We start from the raw sequence: 27,808 nt of genomic DNA on the forward strand, positions 1-27,808 counted from the left end.
TTTGTGTTCAGCCCTAGCTCCATTGATATCCAGAAAGTTCTTCAATTTTCTGATAAAACAGACCATAGTTCCATTATCAAATTTATAAGAGGATATAAAGGGCAACCTTCATGAGTTCTGTGAGACACTTTGATAGGTGAGAAAGTAATTTCATGTGGAAAAACCTGGCCATAGTATAAATTAGAATGTCTTTAACCAATAAATAAAAAAGATTGTCTATATTTGTCCAAAACCTATTTCAAAATTTTGGCATCAACATTTAACAGGAGAAATGACCAATAACTTATTGTAAGGACCTACCTCAGCTAAGCCACCCAAGAAAGCAAAACTCTTGAAACAGGCATTGTCTCAAAAGGAACTTTTATTAGGGGCTAGTGACAGCAGGGAATCAAGGCGAGATCTGAGAGGAAAACCTGTGAAGCAATATATTAAAAGCAGCATTCAATACTCCTCCCCCAATGGTCTCAGTGTTCATTTGAATCCCAGCCAATCCACAGGTGGCATCTTGTTTTGGTAACCAGTCTTTTCAGTGGGCTCCTCAAGGTCTTTCTCACTTTTGATTTCTTCTGGCTCCAAGCGCAAACCGTCTCCCCCCTCCTGGGGGAAGGGCATCTTAGCAGACAGTGCAAAGCATTCCCAAAAGCTCCCCCCTCCCAACAGAATGGCAGGACACAAAGAAAAGCTGCAGAAAATAGCAAATGGGCTATTTTCAATGCAGATACTGTGTTTCCCTGAAAATAAGCCCTAACTTGATTTTCATGAAAAATAGCAATAATGTGATCACAGATAAGTGTCTTGAAAGTGTAACATAAAGAAGAAAAAGAACACTACATGTAAACCACAACCTCTACAAGTTTCATGCAGTCTTTCAGTGGAACCATCATTTTAACCATTGCTGATTCTTCAAAACTGTGAATTAGGTTGGGATTGTTGGACGAACTGGAGCTGGCAAATCCTCAATGACCCTCTGCCTCTTCAGGATTCTGGAAGCCACAAAGGGAGAGATTACCATTGATGGGTTGAAAATTGCAGATATTGGCCTTCATGACTTGCGATCCAAGCTGACTATAATTCCTCAAGTAAGCCTACTTTTACGTATTAAATCAGGATTAAGGTTCCTGGCTAAGGAATTCTGGGAGTTAAAGTCCACAAGTCATAAAAAGGCCAAGTTTGAAGATCTCTGTATTAAATCATTCTAGTGGGGATTATTGCTTTGTTTATATTTATTGGCTACCCAATTCCAGTAGACTATGGATTGCAAATGTATAGCCAAAGAGTAACAGTTGTAGATTTTTGTGTTAGAACAATTGCCTTGTGTCCCAGGACAGATGTAAGTTGGGAACCAAACACTATAGTTTAAATGAGATGATCTTTGTATGTATACTCAATGTATTTTGTCCACTTACTTTGAAAGAATTTTTAAAGATGCCTAAAAACAAGATTTCCTATTTCTATTTTTTTTTTTACCTCAAAGTTTTCTATCTCAAAAGATTTTGGTGAATAGCAGAGTTGTATCATTCCATGTACCGAAAAATAGTTGTTCCTGCAATCTGAAGCTTTATTATTAAAATTTATATAGCTACCTATCTCATACATATGACTCTGTGCAGCTTACAAACAATTAGAACAAATATAAAACAGCAAAACAAATAACATAACAAGTTAAAAACCTCATCTAGTATAAAACATGGCTGCATGGATAATAAATATTACCAGATATTCAGCCTATGTAGCACTATTACTCTGAGAGCTCCACAGAGACACCTAATCGGGGAGATGCATAGCATACAAATTTAATAAATAAATGCCTGTGTTTCTCCAGGTATAATTCAAGGTGCTGGTTACTGTGGGTGCTCCATCACTGGAGATTTTTAAGAAGAGACTAGACCAGGGGTGTCAAACTGCCGGCCCACGGGCCGGATGCATCATGGCAATGGAAAAAAAGTCACGATATGTCGCGTCACGTGACATTGCGAATTTGATACCCCTGGACTAGACAGTCACTTGTCTGAAATGGTATAGGTCAGTGGTTCTCAACCTTCCTAATGCCATGATCCCGCAACCGGTCATAAGTCGAGGACTACCTGTATTTCCCTGCCTGGGAGCGCCGCACATGCGTGGTGCCACCCCCTGCGCCGGCCGAGGTGTAGCTGGAAAGCGGCAGAGATGGCGCAGGCTGACCACTGGCTGGGCCACCAGCTGGCCCAGCCCAAGGCAGGTAAGGCACCCGCCGGGTCCCACGCACGCCAGCAACCCTCCCTGTGTCCGCCGCTGCCCCACTAGCCTTACCTTGGCCACCGCCCATTCGAGGCGGCGGCAGGCAGGCCCAGGCGCTCCTGGGTGGCCACGGCAAGTGGCAGCGACGGTGCAGGCCAACCACCGGCTGGGCCACCAGCTGGCCCAGCCCAAGGCAGGTAAGGCACCCGCTGGGCCCCACGCGCACCAGCAACCCTCCCTGCGCCCACCGCTGCCCCGCTAGCCTTACCTTGGCCACCGCCCATTCGGGGCCATGGCAGGCAGGCCCAGGCACTCCTGGGCGGCCACGGCAAGCGGCAGTGACGGCGCAGGCCGACCACCGGCTGGGCCACCAGCTGGCCCAGCCCAAGGGAGGTAAGGCACCCACCAGGCCCCACACATGCCAGCAACCCTCCCTGCGCTTGCCAGCCTCCCACCTCCCACCCCTGGCCCTCTTTTACTTACTTTTAGTAGTTGCTCAGCAGGGAGGGAAGCTTTCCAGGAAGTTCGCCTTGCAGCACTGTTTGCAGACTGGGGCTTTTGGCGGGCTCAGCAGGGCAGAGACAGCCTGGACAATTCCTATTGGCTTTTGAAAGCCAATAGAATTAGACTCTATTCAAGAGAGTCTATTCTATTGGCTTTTGAAAGTCAATAGATTCTATTGGCTTTCGAACGCCAATAGAATAGAGTCTCTTGAATAGAGTCTATTCTATTGGCTTTCAAAAGCCAATAGAATAAGAGGGAGTAGCACAGCTAAAGAAAAGGGGGAAAAATGGCGGACAGCCTTGTTTGGTGACCCCCGGGAAATGGTCGTTCGACCCCAAATGGGGTCGCGATCCACAGGTTGAGAACCGCTGGTATAGGTTCTCCTGCTCAAGCAGGGGACTGGACTAGAAGACCTCCGAGGTCCCTTCCAGCTCTTTTCTACTCTATTCATGATTTGGGGCTGGGTTACCTAAGGGACTATCTTCTCCCAGTGTTTACTGCCTTACAATTTGATCCAGCAGATTGGGCATACTGGAATGGCTGCTCAATCTCGAAGAGTGCAGATTATAACTCAAACTTGTTTTAAGTTTGAGTTAGAATTTACTTCAGAAATACTCTAATACATATTTCTGTATGGATAGGTAACTCATATTTCTTTAGACTTGCAGTCTAAATCCAGTCTGACCATTTTCTTAAGGACCCTGTTCTTTTTTCTGGAACACTCCGAATGAATTTGGATCCATTTAATAAATATTCTGAGGAAGAAATATGGAAAGCTCTTGAACTGTCCCATCTGAAGAGATTTGTCAGCAGTCAGCCTGCTATGCTAGATTATGAATGTTCAGAAGGAGGAGAAAATCTGAGGTAATTATAGTTCTAATTTGGAAGACATAAGTATAACAAGGAGACATTTCAAGAAAAATGTTGAAATATCTAGTGTCTCTCTCTTATGAAGCAATTGCATTCATATCTCCTTTCCCCTGGCAATTCACTATCTATGCTCAGTTCTCATTAGATTTTTATGTTTGGATCCCATCAGCTCCTGCCCTACCTTTTCTTGCGAACTGTGTATGTATGTGCATGCACATGAATACTGTCTATCTATTTTTACAGTTTCTGGGGACAGTTCTCACTTTTATTCCTGGCAATAGTTTAAAATAGCTGTCAGCTTGAACCGGAAATAACCTATCTAGTCCATTAGTTATTTCTATTTTTTCATCCCAATCTTTTCTACTGTCTTTCCCCAATCTGATTCTCTCCCAGTTTCCTTTCTTCTTTCCCCAGCCATTTCATAATTTTCATTTTTCCCCCAGCCATCCCATTTTATCAGTCTTTCCATATAGGTTGTTTCCTCTTGGGTCTCTCAACATTTTACACTATTGAATTACTCTGTTTTGTTTAAGAGAATATTCATTGTTTATAGAAAGGTCTTCAATACTGTCAAGCTCTGGTGTGTACTTTGCAAAATAGGAATCACAGAACATCTCATTGTCCTCATGCAAAACCTATAGACAGGTCAGGAAGCCATAGATATGGACAGAACATGACAGGTAGAAGGAAAGAAAAGAAGATCAGCAGCAAGATGAATGAGTCTATTGCAGCAAGATGGGTGCACTGTTGGAAAACCTGAAAGACCCAGCTGGGAAACAGATCCTCCTGGAGAAAATCTAATGTACATCAACTTCATGCTGACTTCATGGGTGCACATAATCAATAAATCAATTGAGGGAAATAATATATGCAAGCTGGCATAAAATATAACATTAGAATATACTGCAGGGCTGGGACTGTTTGTATTTAGTCCTCCTCTTTGCCTGTATCTATAAATTATTGGAAGAGACTTCTTTTCTGTTGCTCTCCTTGAATGCACAAAAGAAATGTCTGTGGCCCCAAGGAGCTATTTTCATGATAGATACTGCACTTCATTGAAGTACTGTTTTATATACATAATACAGGTCTTGGTGCTAATCATAACCAAAACATGGTACAGGCAAGGTGGAGAGGGAATGAAACAGTTTATCACAATCTCGCATTTGTTTAAGGACGTTTTTCCACTACAGAAAATGTTAAGGGCAAAGTGTTATTTTTTTATGGAACTGTATTTTTTCTCTTTTTCAAGAGTTTCTATGGGGTATACAGTATCAACAGCCAGGCACTACTGCTTAACAATTGTTTCTGCCCTGAATCATTATTTGGCACAGCATTAGGTTTTCTTAATGCCACATCCTTCACATGCTCATTGATTAAAACAAAACTTTCACTTTTTCCAGCGTTGGCCAAAGGCAGCTTGTTTGCTTGGCAAGAGCACTCCTTCGCAAAACAAGGATACTTGTTCTGGATGAAGCCACAGCAGCAATTGATCTTGAGACAGATGATCTCATTCAGATGACAATAAGAACGCAGTTTGAAGACTCTACTGTGCTAACGATTGCTCATAGACTGAATACAATTATGGATTATACCAGGTAGTTAAGTATGACCAATACGTAATGCTAGTTTGAGAGTCGGGGAGAGGGAGTTGCTTTTTTACTAGGCTTCCTCTCTGGGTTGAGTACCACTCTTGAAAGTGTGTACCTTGTGTTGGACAATTGCAATACATTGGGGATTTTGTTAGTGTCTGGCCAACCGCTGCCCATCAATCTCCCTGCTTGGGCAGATAAGACATGATAACCTCCTGGGTAGGCTGTCAAAGTTGAGATAAGGGATCAATGTGCTACAGTTTGGGAGTGTTCCTAGATTCACCATTTATAACTTAAAAGACAGTTAAAAGTTGAGATAAGGGATCATATGATCTTGATTCTGTCCCTCTATTAATGCAACCTAGGACTGTGCTGGCTTTTTTGGCAAGCTGCAGCACAAGTTGCAGCTTACAATGAGGCTTACAATTCTTCATTTGTTCCTCTTTGGGAACAAACCTTTAAAGCCAGCTGGTTATCAATGTTGGATCATGTCCACTGCCACCTTCATGAAAAAGCAGGTGATTTGTAATCATCCAGTAGGAACAACAAATGCTGGAAGAATTATCACCAACTTTTTTCCCCCTAAAATGTATCTGGTATATTTGTACTAGAGCGGACTCTGTTATTTTGCACATTTAGCTTTTCCTTTCTCATGTCAATTTTTTGCTTATGTGGTTCAGCAATAATGTTTCAGAGCCCTTGTAGAACTGAAAAGGATTCTATTAGATTCCACAATTAGGAAAGGAATGGTTTTATGGCAATCAGCTCTCTTCAGCAATCAATTTTTTTCTTTGCTTGTTTGCTTTGCAGAGTCCTAGTTCTGGACAGAGGAAGAATTGCAGAGTTTGACTCTCCTTCAAGTCTTATTTCATCCAGAGGGATTTTTTATGGTATGGCTAAAGATGCCGGATTGGCATGACAGCAGAGCTACTCTGTTCCACCAAAGGAATAATTATCAGGCTGCATTATTTTCACTCCAAAATAGCATCCCGAATGAACTGTGCTTTTCAGAGCAGGCCTCTCTATCAGATTTAGCAATAGAGAAGCAAAAATGTTCCATGGGACTGAGAAACAGAAAATGGCATTTTCTATTTTTAAATGTATTTTCTACATAACTGAAATATTTTTAATTGACAGACACCTTAAGTACTTGGATACAAGTATGTATGCATACCTGTACTCTATTTCATTTCTAATAAATTACATTTGATGATATAAAAATAAAAGTCTTCCTATTTGGGTTAGGTTTTTGTTAAATGGGAAAAAAATCAAAGAAAGGTAATTTGAAAAGATATATATTATTTACAATTCACCTAATAAAACCTTTCTCACACCTACAACTTCACAGCCTAACAAACGTACATGACAGACTTCAGACATAGGTGATTTTGTGGTCACATCTCTACAATTAATACAACAACTGTAGGAAAGTTTGCCATTGTATATTTTGGAATACCTTTTTAAATTTCCCCATCTAGCCTTAGTTTTAGATTTCCCAGTTGTTTGCCACCCACCCATTAACCTTGTTTACTTGTCATGATCAGTAAAATTTGGATGTCTAACAGACTGTGCTAATGATTGCTTCTAGGCTGAATACAATTTATTTCCCCCAAAGATATTTCTACAATTTCTGGTAGAGTCCATCTTATGTATTTCTAATAGAAGAAATTCTTGCAAAAATGTTCCAATCCAGCAAGAGGCATTACCTTTAGTAGAGATTTCAGAATTTCTATCCTGAATTAGATGGGACACCGTAGACTTGTAGTTCCTTTTGAAAGCTGTACATGCAAGAGTTTGTTTCAAAGGAAATAGTTCCCATTTCTGGTGGACATATATTTTAAAGGTGGCACTTGAAAAAATACTTAATTTCTTGATGTCGGATCATAGCTGGGGCACAATTATTTAATCAGCTGGAACTTCTAACTCTCTTTTTGTAACTCTCTTTTTGTTTCTTTATAAATTTCTTTATGAAGTTAACATCAATCAAAAAGCTGTGCATTTGATCAATTGGTTTTCATGGCACGGCAAACAATAATGAATTTTTTAAGGTAAAAATGTTAATTTAAATTTAACTCTTAGCTGGGATTGTTAATCTTCCACAACAAAAGTAGCACACAATTATTCTGATCAACATTTAAGATGAAAAAAGCAAATCACTCACTTTATGGGCAATAACATTTTATTAACTATAAAAAGGATACAACCCAAAAAAATAATATTAAACCTATAACATGTAGATAATTCTTTTATTTTAACCAGGTTATTTATGTAACAATGCAGGAAGTCCTGATTCCCTTATATCCAGTGATGTCAAGAAAGAATTACTCAATAGATTAATACAGTTGGTTAGCAAAGCTATTAAAATCATCTGTTATAAACTGCAGAAGTTACACAATATAAAAATATTTCTCAGAGTGCATAGAAAGATGTCAACAATTGTCCATTATGATCAATTGACTTGTACTGTATTTATTAAAACAATGATTATTCAACAATATTCTAGATCTATGTTGATATCTGCTTATAAATGAGAAACCTAATATATTTCCAATACTTTTCAACACATAATAGAGCATTCTTAAGCACACTGATTCTGTGCTGGTTGGGGCCTCTCGCTTTCCATTACTTCTTCCTAAAACATGTTAAAATTTGTAACTTGAATCTTTTATCTGAAACAGCACATTTTTCTTCCCAGACTTCAAATTGCAACCCTTAATGAACTCTGATTTTAATTGGGCACCTACGTCTTTTACACCTTCAAGGATTAAGTCCTAGGTCTTTTAAATAGCAACAGAAGAAGTCGGATAAAACTAGTTTCTTTCAGCCCTTATAGGCCCTAGGCAAACTTGATCAACGGCAGTCGTATCCTTTCATTTATCTGTGACTTAGTAGGTCTAAATCCTTGCAATCATAGTGATGGAATATGGCTTAATCTCCTAAATTTAGGCTATATGACAAAATGGATCTATTGCCATCAATTATTTCACTGATGTAAAATATTTTGTGTTTTAAGAGAATGGCGGGGGCTCTAAATTCAATAGGTATTGAATGGGTCACTGTATTAAGTTCTAACTTAGGTAGATGGATATTTAAGCTGACAAAATATCTGAAGAGAACATCTTTATTTTTTGAACCAAGACTCAGGAACACTTAACGAGAAGCTGTAACTTTGCAACAACACTGCTCTAGGCAAACGTGAGCTGAAGGATACTTCAGCTATGCACCTTTGGTGGCTGTCACTGATTGTCATAAATCAATTGGTTTTCTCTCTGGAGCTGCAAACTCCAGTTCCTAGGAGAAACAAGGACCCTGTTAGTGTTTAAATTACAACCTATTCCGGAGTTAACTATGGATCTCTTTCAATCAGGCTACTCTCTGAAGCCTGTAGAAATCCAGATCATTCCAGAACTTTTAGTATTTATTTATTAAATTTATGTGCCACCTATCTTATCCGGAAATTACCCTGGGTGGCTTGCAAACATTAAAACTAGTATATATTAAAATAATAAAATGATAAATAACAACAAAAAATAAATACTATTAAAAGATGGGGAGGAGAGGAATATGAAACACACAGGGAGAGGTGGGGGGTCTTTCCTAATCCAACAGCCACCTCCAGAATGGTTCCCCCCCCTTGGAGCCCCTGGCCAATTAGCAGAGCGTCTTCAGGCCCTTACAGAAGGTTAAAGGGGTGGGTGCGGATCTCACCTCAGGAGGTACAATATTCCATACGGCAGAAAAGGCTCTTCTCCTGGACCCCATCAGGTGTGACCAATGTTTCTGTCTCATAATCGGGCTTGAATCCTGATGGGAAAGGGTCCAGATAATCCGTTTCATCCAGGATCCTCTGAAGCTACCAAGCAACCACTTTCTATTCCATCTTCCCTAAAGAGGGAAGACTGGAAACTGGGTGAAAATTGTCCAGATGGGTAGGATCAAGAGAAGATTTTTTTTTTAGGAGGGGGCAAACCAGGACCTCCTTAAATGGACCCAGGAATGTCCCCTCCTTCAGCGAAGAATTAATCACTGCCTGAACCCACCTGACAGTCACCATCCTGGAGGCTTTCACCAACCAAGAGGGATGAGGATCTAATTGACAGATAGTTGCACTGACAGCATCGTGGAGCCTGTCCACTTCATCAGGTCCAACAGGACTGAGCTGCTCCCAGATAACTACTTTCCAAGCATCTAGCACAATGCATGGGTTCTATCTGGGAATGAATTCGAGCAACTTTGTCTGTCAGGTGTGTGACCCTTAAGATGAATATCCAAGCCCCCCCCCCGGCCCAGGAGGGACTGGGTGATCTTGAACACGGCCATCAGTCATTGCTCTGAGGATGCCATAAGAGCGGGGAAATGTTTCACCACTTTTACTGCCATGAGATAGGCCTTAATGGCAGCTATAAGTAGAAGTCACAGTCATCCCTTGTCTTCCTCCAGCAGCGTTCTAGGCGTCTTTTAATCCTTTTCAAAACTTGAAGCTCCTCCAAGAAACACAGGGAGGGGCGGGAGTGAAAGGTTAAAAGAATGTGCACAGGCACGATCCTGTTTAAAACCTCAGCCACCCTTTGATTCCAGAACATTATCAGAGTTTCGGCAGGACTGTGCAGCAAAGTTCCCATCAGATCCATCAGTCACTGGGGGAAGACAGCTTGAATGGATTCAGCCTCCCTGTAGAGGGAGGGTAGCCTAAGAGAATCTTGGGGACACCAAGGCATGACCTGACCATGACAAAGGGGAAACCAACAGCCCCCCCCCCCACCAGGTCCTATTGCCATTGCTCCAACATGAAAATCATATCCGGCATTTGGCCGTTGTCCTGAGTCGAACCTGAGATGATCTGGGATAGGCCCATGGCTGCCATGGTAGTCATAAACTCCTGGGCCGCTTCCGAGACCAAAACCAGGGAAAGCAGATTAAAGTTCTCTAGAACCATAAGTCTAGGGAACTCCATCGCCAGCCTCAAGATGACCTCCAGCAGCATCAAGCAGGGAGGTTGCCACGCAACAGGGAGGCTGGTACAGTAGCAACACTGGCAACTGATTTTGTGAACCCAGCTTCAGGTACAGGGTCTCACAGCCAGAAACTTGGGAAGCAAGGCTCCTGAAGACGAAGAGATTCCGGGATGACCACTACCACCCCACCTTCCCTGTCCTGGGGTCTTGGCTGGGGCAAAATCCTAAACCCTATTTAAATGGCTTAGCTGTTAAACATTTTAGTTAAAGAAATGCTTTACCTATATATTTTTATATATAAAAAACTGGCATTCCCAATAATGTTAATTACCTTTAAGCAAACCATGTCTTCCTACTTTCTCTTAAAAAATGTCTAGCCTACACTTCCATCATTAAAGCAATCCAAAAAGGAATCTGATACTTAAAATCAAAAACTGTTCATATAGACTGTTCATCAACTTTAAGTTGCCTACATAAAAGATCCCTCAGATTTTAAAGATAAAATAAACCATCAAATTTTATCAATCACTGTGATTCATGCCATTTTGAAGTTCCATTTTGAGATGGGCAATAATTGGAAAAGCTGAAAATTCTGCATCCATCAGTTATAATTTTATCCAGCTTCTTAAGGGGTTTGGGGCAGTCTTAAGAATGAAAATGGGCTTCCTTATCTCATCCTTCAAAATACGAAGGAAGAAAAAACCTTGTCACTGAAATGCAATCAGTTTGCTAAAAAGGCAATGAGATTTCAGTGATGGAGAAAGCACCATTCGGCCTATGGATTATCTACCTTTTATAACCCAATCTTAAACAGATCATGTGACCAACATGGATCGTTGAAGGTAAATGATAGTTTTTCATCAATATGTTTGTCAAAAGCATGAAGAAGGGAATGTAAGTGCAGAAATCAAGAACGGAATTCAACTTCTCTAAAAACCCTGCCCATGATAGGGAAAAGTCTTAAGCTACTGCTGGACAAACTACCTTTCTCCTCTAGCAAATCAAGCTGAATAATAAAGAGCCTCTTCATAATGAAATGGCAGACATTGAACACAGAGCACAGAATCATAGGGCTGTTAGGAACTTCAGAAGTCCTTCAAGCCCAAAGACCCTGTTCAAACAGGAGACCTTATACCATCCTGGTCAAATAGTTGTCCAGTCTAATTTTGGAAACTTCCAGTGATGGGGCACCCATATATAAATTAGCTGTTCGAGAAAACATTGTACCTAAGTACACAGAAGAGCAATCCTTTCCAGACTGTTCCTTATAGGATCCAAAAGGAAAAAAGTGACACTGAACACATTTTGACCCTGCAGGTTCCAAGAACTAATTCTATAAAATATGTTCAATCAGTTTTACTAGCAGGTTAAATTCAGGCAGAGGTAAACAAAAGCAATGACCTCAGAACAAAGGGCTGTGGTCCCTATAGACCAGGGATAGGCAACCTTGGCTCTTGCTGGCTCAGGAATTCTGGGAGTTGAAGTCCACGAGTCATAAAAGAGCCAAGGTTGCCTACCCCTGCTATAGACCATCCACCTCTCCACTTAATGGAAGAAACCTAGAGCCTCAAAGTTCTTTCTGGCTCTACTTCCCAAAACCAATGGGAGGGTGGGGATAGACAAGATCTAAGAATCTCTACCTTGTCCCCTCCAAGGCACTCTTCCTCCCCACTCCCTTTTAAGGTAGCATGGAGAGGATATAAACTGGAAAACTGAGCACAAGCAGATGACCAAATTTAATCCTGCAGACCATACAGTGTAACTCTTCCTACTATGAAGACATGGATTGAATCAATTTTCCAAATTCATTATTTAAAGCCTGGCAAATATAATCACAACACAACACAACACAAGACTTAGATTGGCAAGTCTGGCATTTGTTTTTTTTCACTGGGTATTCTAAAAGCCTATACAAGTTACTTTTTTCAGGTCTGTCTTAATTCTCTAGTACTGGGTCAGTCTTTTTTTTTTTTTCCCAGAAACGAAGGGCTCAAATTTAGGTTCACGGCACTTGTACATACATTCCTGAATCTGTAAACAACGAACACTGACATCTGGTAAATGAAATTAGCAACTAAATCTAACTGCCCAGGCAGCTATATAGTCCATCTATATTATAGCATGTAGTCGTTGGACTACAAATAAATGAATTGATATCAATCCACTAGCTACACAGAATCCTAAAACTAGGTTAATAACTTATTCTTAATTGTAGTACTGCATCCCATGCTTTTTCATACTGTTTATTCTGGGATTTGGCATCAGAATATTGTTACGGAGCTTGAAATAGCAAGAGGATGAAAAGTTTAGACATGCCTATATGAAATGCAAGCAACACTGAAAAATGCATAGAAATTCCAAGATGTAATGTTATTTATCTTCTGCTATCTAAGATGCTATAAGCTTTCCTTTAAATAAATAACAGTTTTAAAAAACCTGAGGATAAATAGGATAAAAATTAGAGGCAGAAGAAACTTGTGCTAATGTCATCTCTGGAATCGGGCTACTGAGTAGACATGCTGATTGCTCCTCAGGAAAACTCTCAAGGTTAAATAGACAACAGAAAAGCAAAGAAGGGAAATCAGTCCAAGCAGTACCAAACATTCTGCATTAATAACTGCTAAGCAATTCTTGGTTAGACTCACGCACACAGGGTTTTGGTTAGCACTATCTTTAAAGTAATACAGTAAAGTATATTTTCTAATATTTTATCTGAGCACCATTTCAAAGAAATCACAGCTGATTTAGCTCCTTGGCTAGATTTTTAAACCAGTCAATGTGCTTCTTTCTGAAATACAAACTTTCCTAAGAACACTGGCAGCATCCCTTGTTGCAGTACATCAACAAATGGAAGGAACCACTTCTTTAATTTCCAAATTGTACAGCCTCTGTCTCTTACAGAAGCTCTTTGATGCTTTATCCCAGGCAGGAACAGTAAAGGTAGCAAAATTTCATAAACTCTGGGATCACAAAATTAGCTGCTCCTCTTGCAATCAGCAATGGCAGAACACATCCCACTTACATATTTGCAAGGCTCTGCTGCCAAAAATATGTAAATGTGCATTAGTGTGATTACCGTAAAATTAATCTTGATTCAATAGGCCCAAAGTCTACCAAAATCAATTAATCTTGATTCAATAGGCCCAAAGTCCCAAAGTCCACATCTCTCCTTGCTCTTTCCTGTAAAAGTATCCTAGTTTCTCAAGTTGCAAATTCAGATCTATTGAGACAACTGCATTTGAAATATCCTTTTACCAACATTAAATGCATTACATATTTAGTCTTTCAATGTACTGTGCCTCCTTTTTACTAGTTAGCAATTATTAGAGCAATTAATTTATTTCCCTGAGAACTTTTATTTTGTTATACTCCAAGAAGAAACAATTTCATGGGTTAGGATATTCCACTTGTCAGTTTATGAAATGCAAGTATCATCACCTTTAGCATTTTAAATTAAAAACAAGTCCAACTGTTTCAACTGAGCTTTTTTTCAAAGATATACGCTCAGTTGCTTAATTATACTTTCCAAGGTAAAGTAGAAGTTAATAATATAGCCCTTAGAGAGTTCTAGGTTTAATAGTTAAATGCTAGAATGAAACTTTTAATTCAATATTTAGTAAGTTAGTTTTGATGCCTTCTTGTTATAACAAGGCCTTTCAGTCAGTGTTGGTGCTACATTTTTAAACATAAAATCATTATTACTCATCATTAGAACAAGCTCCAGTTCTTGGAAATCTTGAAGTCTTGAGATGTCTTTGTCCTTAAAGAAATTAACACAGAAAATTAGAAGCAATGCTTAGAATCAGCACAAGGCACACAGTACCAAAACATTTGATTATTTTTGTCATGATCTGCTTGGCTGTAACAGATATTTTGCCCCTCTTTAAACTCTTTTAATTCCACAGTTGTTCCTAGTTATATTTTTAAATATATTTCTGTGTATTGAAGAGGATTAAATTTAATTGGAAAATTATAAATCTCTGGGAGTCTTGTTGGAGTGCAGCAATCTAGAGCAATGGTTCTCAATCTTTTCTTCACCGTGGACCCCCTTTAAATACCACGGATCCCAAAGACTTAAGATTTAAATCATAACATTTCTTCAGGCCCTCGTGGACTCTCTGTGACAACATTGTGGGCCCCCAGGGATCCACGGACCACAGGTTGAGAACCACTGATCTAGAAGAATATGAATAAAATAATTAGAAAAACATTTCTTCTTTCTGTCCCCTTTTCCTTTTGCAAATCTGTGAACTAGGTTTTTCCAATTTTTAGGATATGTGCAGTTTGTAATAAGTTTTAGGTTCTTTATAATTACAAAGATTAGGTTGTTAGGAATTTGCACTTAGATCCTCCTGAAATCAATCTGAAAAAGTTAGTTGTGATTAAATGAATTTCTGTAAAGTTTTCACCGAACTTAATTTGGAGTCAAACAAATGGCAAACTTAACCTATGCTATAAGTTTAATAGGAGTTGGAAAGAAATAACTGAAGCAAGATTTTGATGGTAAAGCATTGGAATGTAACCAAAAAAGGATAGTTATGCAGATATGCACTAGTTATTGTGAATGCCTTTGGGGCTCAGTTTCAGCTCTTTGATATGTTGTTCTTGCAAGTTATGAGCTTTATCTGGAAGTGGATGCTTGCAAAATCTAAAAGCAGCTCTGTAAGTATCACCACGTAAAATAACTACTGAAGGACAGCATTTCTTTAAAAGGTAGGTGCCCTGTGTATAACTTAGTCTGCACTGAGTGCTGGACAGCACAGAACAAACATTATTATTATTCACATGACAATACTTCTCCCATGTCTGCTAATTTTGCAGCATTTGCACATCAGTCTATTTCTCTGGAAATAATTGCTCAGAATTTTCCTGCATACAGGTTGCAGCATTTAGCATATCCACAAAACCCTTACAGAGTTCACTGAAATAAAACAGAGCTTGAGCAAAGCAAAATAATGTAATATTTATGCATAACAAATCCACTCATAAAAAAGGAATGTTTACTGAGACTCCATCCAAATCTTTCATCTTTTAGTCACTTTTATGGCAGAATTCCATTTCTGGACTTTATAAACTGAGGTTCTACGTATATCACAGTATTTTGGACACTGACATTTGGTATTATCACCAAACATTATGAACTCCAAAGTGACCAGTAATCACTAAAGAAGAAATGAGGTTTATGAGTAATCCATTACATTGGTATTTAATTAATCCGTTTTTGTGTAGGAAATGCCTCACTATATGCAATTAATTATGCAATCTTTGACATACTGATTTGTTTCCCATGGCAACAAGTATATATAAAATTAACCTTAGGTTCCTTGTAATGACAAAGTGCAATATTATCTATTATTAAGACTGACAAAAAGACCAATAGAGCAGTCCCATACAATAGTTATTGGCTCGTGACCAGTTGTTTAATGACCATTCAGTCATACCAGCTTCAGGACAGGTGGTTTGCTGTCCATACAAGCATTCAGAATGGGTGCTTCACAGCTCGTAATATGTGATAATAATAACTGTAAAATGTCATGCCAGCTCCTCATCTCCATTACATAACCACATTTTGGATGCTCGGGCAACCTATTCACATGTACAACCAGTTGCCAAATGACCTGCAGTTGTGATTGCCATTTGCAATCTTCTCTGCCAGAAAAACATTGGGGAAGCCAGCGGGGGAAGATTGCGAGCAGAGGAGACAGTGGATTTGGGGTTCATTTCCCCAGCACGCCAAAGGATTAACACACCCCTCTGTGCGGGGAGGGGGAAGGTTCTTCTCGGGCACTGGAGGAACAGAGCTCAAATCTGGTGAAAATGCTAGCTAATGCCCTTATTCTGGAAGAATCAGAAGGCTGGGGTTCACTAGCATTTTCCCTTCCGGAGGGAAGAAGGGCGAGAAGAGCATTCACCAAAGCACTTAGTAAATGCCAGCATTCTGAGCCTTCCAGAACAATGGCGGTCACCAGCATTTTTGCCAGATTTGAGGTCCATTCCTCCAGCAGACCGAGTTTTCCTCAGGGAGGGGAGGGGAGGGGAGGCCCTTCATTCCAATGAAAGAATGGACCTTAAATCTGACAAAAATGCTAGTGAATGTGTTTCACTCCGAAGGCTCAGAATGCTGGCATTCACTAGTGTTTTCCCCAGCAGAGGGGAAAATATTAGCAAACGCCTTTGTTTGAAAAGCTCAGAAGGCTAACACTGGCTAGCATCTTAGCAAATGCCACCATCTTCACCCTTATGAACTTCTCATGGCCATTCCCCTGTGGAGCAGGAAGAGAGCCCAGGCGTGAATGTCAGGGAGGCCGGGGTTCTCTCCTGGGCACTCTGCTTAACAACCTGCATGGTCACTTAATGACCGCAACTGGGAGAGTCAGGGTTGTGTTTGCTGATCGAGGTGATCATATAGCATCCTACTCAACAATCAAATTCTGGGCCCAGTTGTGATCGTAAGTGGAGGACTACTTGTACGCGGTTACTGAAAAGATCATCATAAATTATTTAGAGGGGCTTCCCCCCCCACATAAAGGAGGAATCAAAATACCATATAGACATTCAACCTCACATATATATTCATTGTAGCCCTTAAATATATAACGAAGACTGCCAAATGAGATTCACTAAGTGAAATGCAGCCCTCCAGCTAGACATTTTGGCTGGACTGGTCAAACGCTTCTAGGTTTGTGCAATCCTCTTGAGATGTCAAAACCCAGGGAGTTGTGAAATACTAAACAGACCACAGTGCATACCTGCTGGACTGGACTGCATTTGACTTAGAAAGTCATAAATTCTCCCAAGCCACTCATAACTAACTTGAAATAAACAACGTACCTTTCTTAGTACAGTATTTGGAAGCTTCCTGATTTTCTCCACATGTTCGGGATTAACTCCCAATTCACAGCAGCTCACCCGGAGCAGTTCTTTGTACGTCAATTCTTGTCGATCCAATTCAATTTCAATGAAGTCATTCTCCTTCAGGGCACGATTCTGAATTCTGACCTTAAGTACCAGTTCTAATTAAAATACCCAAATAAAAAGACAGTCATTAGTAGGCGTGTAGCAGTTTCCTCAATCTTAATTCCATTTTAACAATTTGCCCTATTTATTCTGACCAGGACATGCCAGTGAGATTCCCAAAACAATCCTACACCATAGAAAGCAGGCAGTGGGAATTTGTGACGCTCTAATGAGCCCACCATCCCGCACTATGGGTTACGTTGTGGATCAGCAAATCTGAAAAAACAATCAGTTTCCCCACTTTGGGGGGGGGGCAGAGGTTATATTTGTAGTACAGATAGTCCTCGACTTACAACGATTCATTTAGTGAGTGTTCAAAGTTACAACAGCACTGAAAAAAAGCAACATGACCATTTTTCACACTTACAACAGTTGCAGCATCCCCATGGTCACGTGACCAAAATTTGGATACGTGGCAACTGACTAAATATTTATGACGGCTGCAGTGTCCTGGGGGTCATATGAACAACTTTTGCGACCTCCTGACAGACGAAGTCAATGGGGAAGCCAGATTCACTTAACCACCATGTTACTAACTCAACAACTGCAATGACTCACTTAATAACTGTGGCTAGAAAGGTCGTAAAATGGGGCAAAACTCACTTAACAAATGTCTCACTTAACAACATAAATTTTGGGCTCAGTTGTGTTCATAAGTCGAGGACTACCTGTAATAATATCCATGGTGTAAAAGCAAGCATTGATCATATTGTAAAAGTAAATCTGATTCTTTCAGTTGGCCCAGTTCATGGATTGATGGCTTATCGTGGGATCAATGGGAGCCCACAATTCACAGAAGGAAATGTAGATCTTACAAGGTAGTGCCTGACAAGCATAGGATCCTAATTCCTGTGGGGTGGGAAGGAGATGTGTGAATCATTCCTTTGTTAGACTAACTCTGTTCTTAGTAGAAAAAAGGCTCCACTTCAGAAACGTGACTCAAATTTAAACAACAGTAATAAAGACTTATGAGCTTTGCTCTTTGGAGAAATGGAAAATCATTGCAATGAATCATTGGCACACTGACAGCCTTCAATTTAGAAGTTGGCCATAAATGCTTTATTAAAAGCCCTGAAAATTCAGCTCCCACAGAGGATGATAGCTATCTTAAATGTACAGCATTTAATACCAACATCTTATCTATCAAATACGCACTAGTATAAGTAATTATCATCGATAACAAAAATCATGTCACATTTGTGCTCAGATTTTAGAATGGGCTTCTCAGAGAGGTTTAAGTTTAGCTAAAACCTTTTTCAGTGCTAGCTTTTTACAACATTGTATTGCTTGTATTATTTTTCTTTAAAAAAAAAACTGGATTTTAATCTTAGATTTTTAAATATTTTAATTACCATAAACCTTGAAGCACACACAAAAAAAGGAAGCTGAAATATTGTATAGACTAGATCCAATTTCCCCCCTTTGTCCCTGGCTACCTGTCAAGAGCAGATTTTAGATTAAGGATATTTAAAAGCAGTGAGCTGGATTCCTTGTTTCCTTTCTGCTATGGGATTCATAGGTAACCTATAGTGCAGCAATTAAAGAATTTCATTGTGACTGGGAAGGCCCAGGTTCAAATTACCCTTATATATATATATTCAATGGATGACTTGGGGTTAATCATTCCCTCTCAGTCCAAACTGCCTGGCAAAATCACTATTATAGGAATAAAATGCAGGGAGCTCCCCACAGTCGCTTCTATGACCTTTTGTAGGAGGTAAATGATAAAATAAACTTTAAATAAATAAGTAATATATTTTTACCTTCTATCAGGAATGCTTCCAGCAAAAATCACTTCTGCCATATATATATTTTTTTTAAAAAGCATGGTTCATTTTTTTAAATCAAAAACTAGCGGCATGCATTGAAATGACAAAAGCAATAAAATATGGAAAATAACACCCCATAAATACACTGATTAATTTGGGAGGTCCAGGACCAATTCTGATTAGTAGCTGAAGAGTGACTTCTCATGCTAAAAGTTTACATTAAAGTGCCAGGCAAAGTGCCCGAAAAAAATATTTCACAACACTAAGCAGCTGTGCACCAACCATTTCCTGTGCACCAACCATTTACACCTCTCAAAGCAACCAGGCTAGGCTTGCAAAAAATATAGATCCTCTTTGAAGAGAAATGCTTATTAATACCTGTATGTGTTATAAAGCATTTCTTCTGAAGGTTTCCTACAGCCCTCTTATATAGAGCTGCTTATCTAACAAAAGAGACAGACATGAGTTCTGCAACTCTAAAGTAGCCATATCGCTCTGTGGACACACATACACACACTTGAGCTAGTAGTATCACAGAAAAAAGATGTTCTGAGGGAGAGCCTGTGATCAGTTCCCATGTACATTTAATATAACTCCTGAAAAAAATCTGAATGACAGATTCTGCTCACGTTTGCCTGTGCAGCAGGTTCTCAATCATGCAGCCAGACCTCACATACATAAACTTTTTTTTTACTTTCTAAGCTCTTTCAAGCATCAAACGGAATATACACAGAAATGAGAATTAGAAGCTGTGCGCGTCACAATCCTTTTGCCTGCACATTCAGATCTACGTACTATATGATTCTAGGAATAATTTTGAAGTGAATGTTTTCTCAGGATATCACAAAAAAAAGGAACCAGAAACTCTACTGGATTTTACTTACAGTTACCTAAAAGATCTTATCCTGACTACAACAGCAGGCAAAAAGCAGCAAAAGTTCCAAGGGAAGAAATCAATTTTTTGTACAGTTTTGTGAAAATTGTGATAATGATGCATGTACTTAAGTTGTCTGGAAACCACACAATTTCTCTACATAAGGTTACCTTGCATATTATTAAAGGGAATTGCTCCGGTAAAGAAGAAGGGCTGAAACGTTGGGACAGCTCCTGCGTAAGGGCCACTGGGTTTCTGGGTTTCTGGTTGTGTAGATCCAGCTGGGGAACAGTGTGTCCTGCTTGGAGGAACAGAGAGCTGATGAGCATGACCATTCTGAACAACGGGCTCCAGGCATTCTACAGCCATTGCTTTCGCCACGTCTCCATCACATCCTACAGAAGCCTTTCCATGTTGCAATACTGCTGTGGCAGATGTCTGTGCTAGAGGCAGAGAAACTGGAGGGTCCATGTTGTGTTTTTGTAAAGAAGGTGAAAGTCTTCCATTCAAAGAGGAAGCTGAGGTGCTGGTAGTGCTGTTACTCATGGAGTTGTACACATAAGGAAAAGGCGGGTTAGATAAATAATTTGGGATAATTGGCAAGTCTTTCTTCACATCCAAAAGCTCATCAACATCTTCCACTACAGAAGAAAAAAAAAAGGAGGGTTGGTTACAATATGTACATAAAAATGGATGTTATTTATGTTCAGCCACAAAGGTTACGCTACAATAAAATCCTTTTGAGAAAATAGGTATTAAATATACAGCACATATAATATATATGTGTATGTAGTACTAGCCTTCATTTTTAGCAAATTAAAATTCAACAGTCCATCATCTGATTTTTTTTATTAAACCTGTGAAAGGGTCACATACAGGAAGTCCTCGATTTATGATCACAATTGAGCCCAAAATTTCCATTGCTAAGCAAGATAGTTGTTAAGTGAATTTTGCCCTATTTTATAACCTTTCTTGCCACAGTTAAGTGAATCACTGCAGTTAAGTTGTTAAGGGAATGTGGCTTCCCCATTGACTTTGTCAGAAGGTCACAAAAGGTGATCATATCACCTCATCGTAAATACATATCAGTTGCCATACATCAGGGGTCTTCAAACTTGGCCCTTTTATGACTTGTGGACTTCAACAGTCAGCGTGGCTGGCTGAGTAATTCTGGGAGTTGAAGTCCACAAGTCACAAAAGGGCCAAGTTTGAAGATCCCTGCCATATATCCAAATTTTGATCGTATGATAGTGGGGAGGCTACAATGGTCGGATGAAAATAATCACAAGTTACTTTTTCAGTGCCATTATAACTCTGAGCAGTCACTAAATGAATGGTTGTAAGTTGAGGACTACCTATAGTCACATTACTAATCATTCTAATTCAAGGTCACAAAATAAAAAGTCCACAAGAGAACCCATAGGGTTTCGGTAGAGATTCAAACCATCTCCTTGGCATTCTAATTTTCTATAATACATTTGAACTGTCAAATTATACAGTATTTTACCTCCCAGCATCTTCCTAATTTCCCTTTTGGATGTTAACTGGAGTGCTTTTTCTTCTTTAACAGTGAGAATGTCTTTATCTGCACCAGCCTCTAGAAGGTATGCCACCACCAGGGCATGGTTTCGTTTACAGGCCCAGTGCAAGCAAGTCCTGTACAAGAAAAAGATACAGACTTATTGAGAAGTTTTATTAAGGGGAAAGGGAAGGATGACCACTTTCCTTCCGCTAACGCTCCAGTGTTTCTCAACCTTGACAACTTTAAGATGGGTGGACTTCAACTTCCAGAATTCTCCAGCCAGTATGACTGGCTGGGGAATTCTGGGAGTTGAAGTTCATCCACCTTAAAGTTTCCAAGGTTGAGAAACATTGCGCTAAGCAATTGTGTCACAATTTAGATATCCTTATGGTGACACCTACTGGACAACTCTCAGAAAACAAAAAGACAGTGCTAGAAATGTCATGCTTTCATCTTAGGTCTTCAAGTAGCAAGAATAATATATTTTAAGTTTTCCGATATCTGAGGCACACACTCATTTTCATTCCATCCCAAATGAAAATTAAAAGTACACTTCACCCCAGAAGGTTTGTTTTTATCAAACAGTTAATTCGGTTCAAAATGTGAAACTTTCACGTGTAAAATTATATTTTGCCAATAAAACTCTTTAATTGGTCAAGATGCAATTTTTTTTTTCAGAATAGATCTTTTCCTCACTGCAAATCAATCATTCTCAGTTCAACAATCTCAAATTATGTTGGATAGCAAAATGTATACTGCTGGGGGAAATTCCTTTTCCCAATTTATAATATTTGAGCTAACTGCTAATACATATGTTAGTCTTATATCAAAATGTTTTGAAGTAAAATGACTTTCTTTCAGCATTCTCTTTCCTTAATCTTTTTTCTAAAAGTATTTGGATGTAGAGGTTCTTCCATGAAAACCAGTACCTTACTGGTGGACACAGAGTCTATTTTAGCTAGACCAGGTGTAGGGAACCTCGGCTCTTTTATGACTTGTGGACTTCAATACCCAGAATTCCTGAACCAGCCATGCTGACTCAGGAATTCTGGCAGTCCACAAGTCATAAAAGAGCGAAGTTCCCTACCCCTGAGCTAGACAATAGTTTGGAAACAAAAGGACTAAAGAAATTACAATTTCTGTCAGCCTAATGCAACAATCCTTCCAGCAACTTTGTCCCCTTTCAATCAGCCTCCACCAAATACAAATAATTCTAATAGGAGGAAATATCTGTAGCTCAGGATTGGCTTGTGGGGTCCTTGGTGCTCTCTGAGCTTAGTTGTTTGCTTGCAGACATTTCATTATCCAACCAGGTAACACAATCAGTGCTGGCGTCTGTGAGGTTTGCATCCTGTTTATATGCAGTACATATAGTACATATAGCCTTGTGGTTCTAATACTATTTTGGTTGTTTCTGATCTGCTCTTGATGAACGGTAGTGTTATCCTTTTCATAGTTGGTGTTAATTGCACTATAGCGGGTTGAGTGGTCAGGCACTTTTTGATAAAGTTGTTTGGGTATCCATTTTGTTGGAAGATTTGCTTGTGGTCTGTTTCCTTTTGGGGGGGGATGTTATGGGATGCTGCAGTGCATTTATACTAATTTAAATAATGTTCTCACTGGAGAAGAGCCTAATGCTGGGAAAGATTGAGGGCAATAGGAGAAGGGGACAACAAAGAATGAGGTGGCTGGATGGAGTCACTGAAGCAATAGGAGTGAGCTTAAATGGACTCCAGAAGATGGTAGAGGACAGGAAGGCCTGGAGGAACGTTGTCCATAGGGTCGCGATGGGTCAGTCACGACTTCGCAACTAACAACAACAACAAAATAATGTTCTAACACAGCTCCTCCTGTGGGAAATTTGGCTGTTACTTTGGAAATGGAGCATTTGGTTAGCGTGGGAGGTTTTTTTTTATAGCCTTGCATTTCTAATTTGCCATTATTTCCTCTGCTGATGATAATACCCACAAAGGACAGAGTATTATTGTTTTTTTCTTCTTCTGAATATTATTCCCCTGAAGATGTTTTTTCATGTGTCTTCTCTAGTTGTCCTTTATTATATGACAAAGGTATTGTTTACATACCAGAGCCATACTTTTGGTTGTATGTGTGAGAGTACTAGAGTTTCTAGATGTTGCATTGCAGTCTCTGCTATAAGTCCTGAGAGTGGTGATTCCAAGGGTGTTCCTCTGATTTGTTGGCATATTTTTCTATCAAACTGAAATTAAATTAGCAAAGTCCATGATTCTAGGTATTTAACTCTTATTGTATTTGTCTAGGTCAGGTGTGTTGTGTAGTAGTGCTGCCATGAATATGGGTGTAAAGAGCACTGTGACATAAAAAACGTAACTTCAACTTCTATTTTTAGGTCTTTGATTTTCTAGAGGCACTGAAGTGAGGAGTTAATAGAACAGGGGTGTCACCCGCAGGCTGGATCTGTCACGCTGAAACCACGCCCACCCCATTGCCGGCAATGGGGAAAAAGTCGTGATACATCACAACACGTCATGTGACGTTGCGAGTTTGACACCCCTGTAATAGAATATCTGTTCCCCTCTGTGGGATGTCTAAGCTCTTTAGTAAGTTCCTTGGCTATGGTGTATGTTGGGGAGCCTGGTAACAATACAACTGGGCAAAGAGGCATATCAGTCTTTTGTATTTTTGTATGTCCATAAAAGAGTGGAAGGATAGGTCCATTGCTTTTCTTCTGCTACTGTTCTTCTTTTCATATATGGCCTTTGAGAAAACTGTGAGTATCCTAGATCAAGCTAAATCCAAAATAAATCAACCATATTTACACATCATTCAAAAGAAACAATAAAGCAGCTAAGAAGAAAAAAACCAGAACACATCATCTTCAGCAGCCAACACCTACATAAGCAGAAATTAACACCAGAAAAGCAAACAGAAAATAATATTCTAATCAAAGAACTACCAAACAGAAAATCACACCCCCACCAAAACTGGCAGAGCAAGTTTACTGTGTATAAACAGAGAGCAAACCCACACTCAGTTGCACAGATGATGTTATCCAGTTGGTTTATGAAACCTCTGCAAGCATACAACCAAGCTCAGAGAGCAGAAATAATTATGCTAGCTGGCTGATGTAGCTGGTAAAATGGAACCACTGAGCTGAGATACAGCAGAATGATCTTCTCTAATGTTATCACCCTGTTATTCTGAAAAATTATTTCTTTCTGTACTATTTGCACCCTTCCTCTCCTCTGAAAGCTATGGCATATATATTCAACAAAATTGATAGCGCCAAATGTCAGCCAGGGAATGAACTTGCTAAACAAACAGGTATTTGAATGTAATTATTTCTGCTTAAAACTGAACCCTTTTCCTTGTTTACAATTACTATATCTAGAAAGTATTTTTCCTATTCAGCAAGAAAATGGTAAAATTTAACCTAACACTGTATATAAAAAGTTACAAATATAAAGCTACTGTTATTATTGTTATTACTGTTTAATAGCAATAGGGTTTCCTTTGAGACTACCAAAAATTTACATCAACTTTCTTAAAACACTAGATAAAACCATAAATGTCTAACTAATTCTGTGTTTTGTAAGGAATATGCAGTGTTATCCTGTAAATTATTAACAATTTCATATCAGAATTATTATGTAAGGATCTCACTAGCTAATAACAGAACAGTATAAGGGAAGAAAATGATTAGCAGCAAGATGGATGAACTTGATTTCAGTGGCCATGGGTATACTGTTGGAACATCTAAAGGGCCAAGTTGGGAACAGATCATCCTGGAAGACTATTGATACAGTTGCTAACAGTTGATTTGATAGCACATAATCAATTTATAAACAATTACTTAATCTCTCAAAAACTTTTCCAACACTTTTGATGTGATCAAAATTATCTCAGAATGTTTTGTAATATGTACAAATCTTTTTATTTATTCCTTCCATTTCCACAACTATTTGGCAATACATTACTAACAGAAAATATTCTGAAATCAGCTCACCATATTACATTACAAAACTGTCACAACTTTTGCAATGTATTAATTATATAAAGGACACACTGATCGAATATATACAGCAAAAATAGATATTATCTTTACATTTTCTAGCATCAAGATATTAAAATCACCAGAATATCAGATTCATCCATAAAACCTAACAACAGAAATCCTAACAGATTTAACTTTTAAAGTTTAGATTTGTTCTGTAATTCTAGATCTTCTGAAACATATCAGGCACTTCTAAAAAGCTTGAAAATAATTTTAAAAGCAATAAAATAAACCAGAAAATATATTTTAAAATTTCCAACAATTACTTCACATTTTTTTCCCATAACTATGAAAATATATAAATGATTGGATCTTTGGTATTACTCTTATTTGGTAATATTATTAATACCATATTATTCTTATATGGTAATATAGGATTACAACCAAATGTAAGAAACCAACTTAAATAGAATAAATTAAAAGAATACTTAAATATAATATGCCAAGTTTATAAACCAGCAAAAGGCTTAAGTTATGCATATTTAATATGGCAAAGTTGAGAAATAATAAAAATAATTAATTTATTTTTAACAACCGAAACTAATTGAACAAAAATACTGCCGAAATGCGTTTTCTAAAGAAAGATTACCATAACATAATGTTTTAAAAGACATGAACCGGAAACTTGTCAAGTAATTTACTTGCCAAATACTTACCAGCCGTTGATTTCATTCTGAGAATTCACACTCACTCCAAAATCCACCAATCGCTGAACTTCCTCAATATCTCCCAAAGCAGCAGCTTCTCTCAGTCTCTCTTGTAGCTCTTTTTCCTCTACTGCAGAAGTCATGTTATGAAATTCTCTCCACAGTCAACTTTAGGATTATCAAATGCCTGCCTACCTACTGTAAATGATGGATCATTTTATCACGTTAGTCAATCAGAGGCCGACAGAATCCATCAGTCCCCTAAAAAAGAAGATCCACGTTTTATTCTTTTAATCATAAGCGCGCCGGCAATTCTTTTCTATCTACTCTTCATAAATCAGTCTGACACTTCTGCAGGCCATTTTCCCTAATTGCATAGTTAAGAGTAAATCTCGGTCGTTTCTGCTTCCGTTTTCTCTGGGGGACTCTATTAAATGAGACAACAGTGACCTGCACATTTCGTTCCCACCACTCGTCCGACGCATAGACCGTCGACGCACAGCAAAAGGGGGGGGGGGGGAGAAGGAAATAAAATAGTTTCGTTCTCCTTTTGATAAACCGAATGACTATTTAAAATATATCCACTTTGCCACAATCAAACCTCTATACTATTGGCAAAAGAGCTTTTGCAATCTGCATCTGAGCTTTTACTGAGACAGTAAATTGCTCGGCAGCTTCCATTTGATCTGCCTCAAACTGCTTCGAGCAGTCTTAATTGATATCGGGCAGGCTAAAATGTAAAATAGACTGAATAAATTAACAGAAAGCCACCTCTTTTGAAACAGTGTGGTAAGCTTAAAAATACGTTTCCACCAACATATTGTACTGTAGTGAGTCTTTCCAGGATTGTTTCATCTTGGTGCTTCTTATTGCAATCAATAGAAAGAAGGATGCTGCAGCTCACAAAAGTTTATGCTTTTGTAGTCTAAAAGGGTGCTACCGTGTTTCTTTGGACTTTTGCAAGCAGCACAATGTCCAATTCCTCTCTTTATATAGATCTCCTAATGTTTTTGTTAATTGTTAATTGTAGATACTCCAATCTCATTTTAAATATGTATCTCAACAATTAGCATTATGCACATTCAGTTTTTCGGTTTTTCAGAAAAGGATCTCCCAATTTTATTTCCACTGCAACTCCAGAACAGAATAATTTTAGTTCTTAATAATCTTTTCAAGAAATTATGTGAAAGAAGTACAAGGAGTACAAGTGACTGAGGTGTAATGATAGATTTTAGTCTTTTGGTACAACATTTAACAGTGTTTCTCAAATCTGGGTAAATTACCCAAAATTGTGAAAAATAGTTTTTCTTTGCATTATAATGCACAAACTAATTATCCAATCACAACACAGGTATTTAAATAATGACTTTATGATAAGCAGTTTTGAGTAATAAAGGAAAGTTTGAGAAGCATTAAGCTAACACTTACTGTATAGTGAAGGTGCAGTTTTCATAGCATTCCCAAGCAATACAGGGACAGGACAGGAAGCAATTTCTTGACAAAGTAGAGGGATGGGCATTAAAACCTTCTGTTTTTGAAAAGTATTTTCCCTATTATGGAAAATTAAGTATGCTTACTACCATATTTACTCAAAAGTAAATTCTATGGAATTCAGTGACATCATGGTATTTAGGACTTACAGTCTGCATCTAAAATGTACTTCTCTTGAGACAAACTCTAGCAGTTCCAAACCAAAAACAAATTGCAAATTGTATTATTTCCTTCTTAATAAGGGAAAACACAAGACAAAAGCCTCGAAAATGGAAGGCAGTGAAATCTATACCACTGTAAAGAATCATGAACAAGACAGG

General features: G+C 38.8%; 2 protein-coding genes across 3 annotated transcripts in view; one reads left to right on the forward strand and one right to left on the reverse strand.

The window, feature by feature from the left end:
• Positions 1–6,401, forward strand: part of ABCC3 (ATP binding cassette subfamily C member 3) — an 81,776-nt gene extending 75,375 nt beyond the window's left edge. The window contains exons 28-31 of the mRNA XM_039343811.1: positions 921–1,079; positions 3,419–3,585; positions 4,992–5,186; positions 5,991–6,401. Coding sequence (XP_039199745.1) covers positions 921–1,079; positions 3,419–3,585; positions 4,992–5,186; positions 5,991–6,099 — 630 coding nt within the window. The 3' untranslated portion in view covers positions 6,100–6,401. The remainder of the gene's footprint in view (positions 1–920; positions 1,080–3,418; positions 3,586–4,991; positions 5,187–5,990) is intronic.
• On the reverse strand, positions 344–26,426 carry ANKRD40 (ankyrin repeat domain 40). 2 transcript variants are annotated; one of them, XM_039343849.1, is made up of 6 exons: positions 26,007–26,426; positions 21,303–21,451; positions 19,966–20,436; positions 16,967–17,148; positions 13,838–13,895; positions 344–983 (listed from the first exon to the last, which is right to left on the reverse strand). In XM_039343849.1, exons 1-6 carry the CDS (start codon positions 26,138–26,140, stop codon positions 976–978), a joined length of 1,002 nt encoding a protein of 333 aa, XP_039199783.1. In that variant the 5' UTR covers positions 26,141–26,426; the 3' UTR covers positions 344–975. The 2 variants fall into 2 exon arrangements, with proteins under 2 accessions (XP_039199783.1, XP_039199773.1); XM_039343839.1 differs by lacking the exon at positions 344–983 and having other exon boundaries at positions 12,095–13,895.
• Between the last annotated feature and the right edge of the window lie 1,382 nt (positions 26,427–27,808).

This window comes from Crotalus tigris, unplaced genomic scaffold (genome assembly GCF_016545835.1).
Source record: "Crotalus tigris isolate CLP2741 ecotype Arizona unplaced genomic scaffold, ASM1654583v1 scf7180000017551.9496454, whole genome shotgun sequence".
NCBI classification, from domain to species: Eukaryota; Metazoa; Chordata; class Lepidosauria; order Squamata; family Viperidae; genus Crotalus; species Crotalus tigris.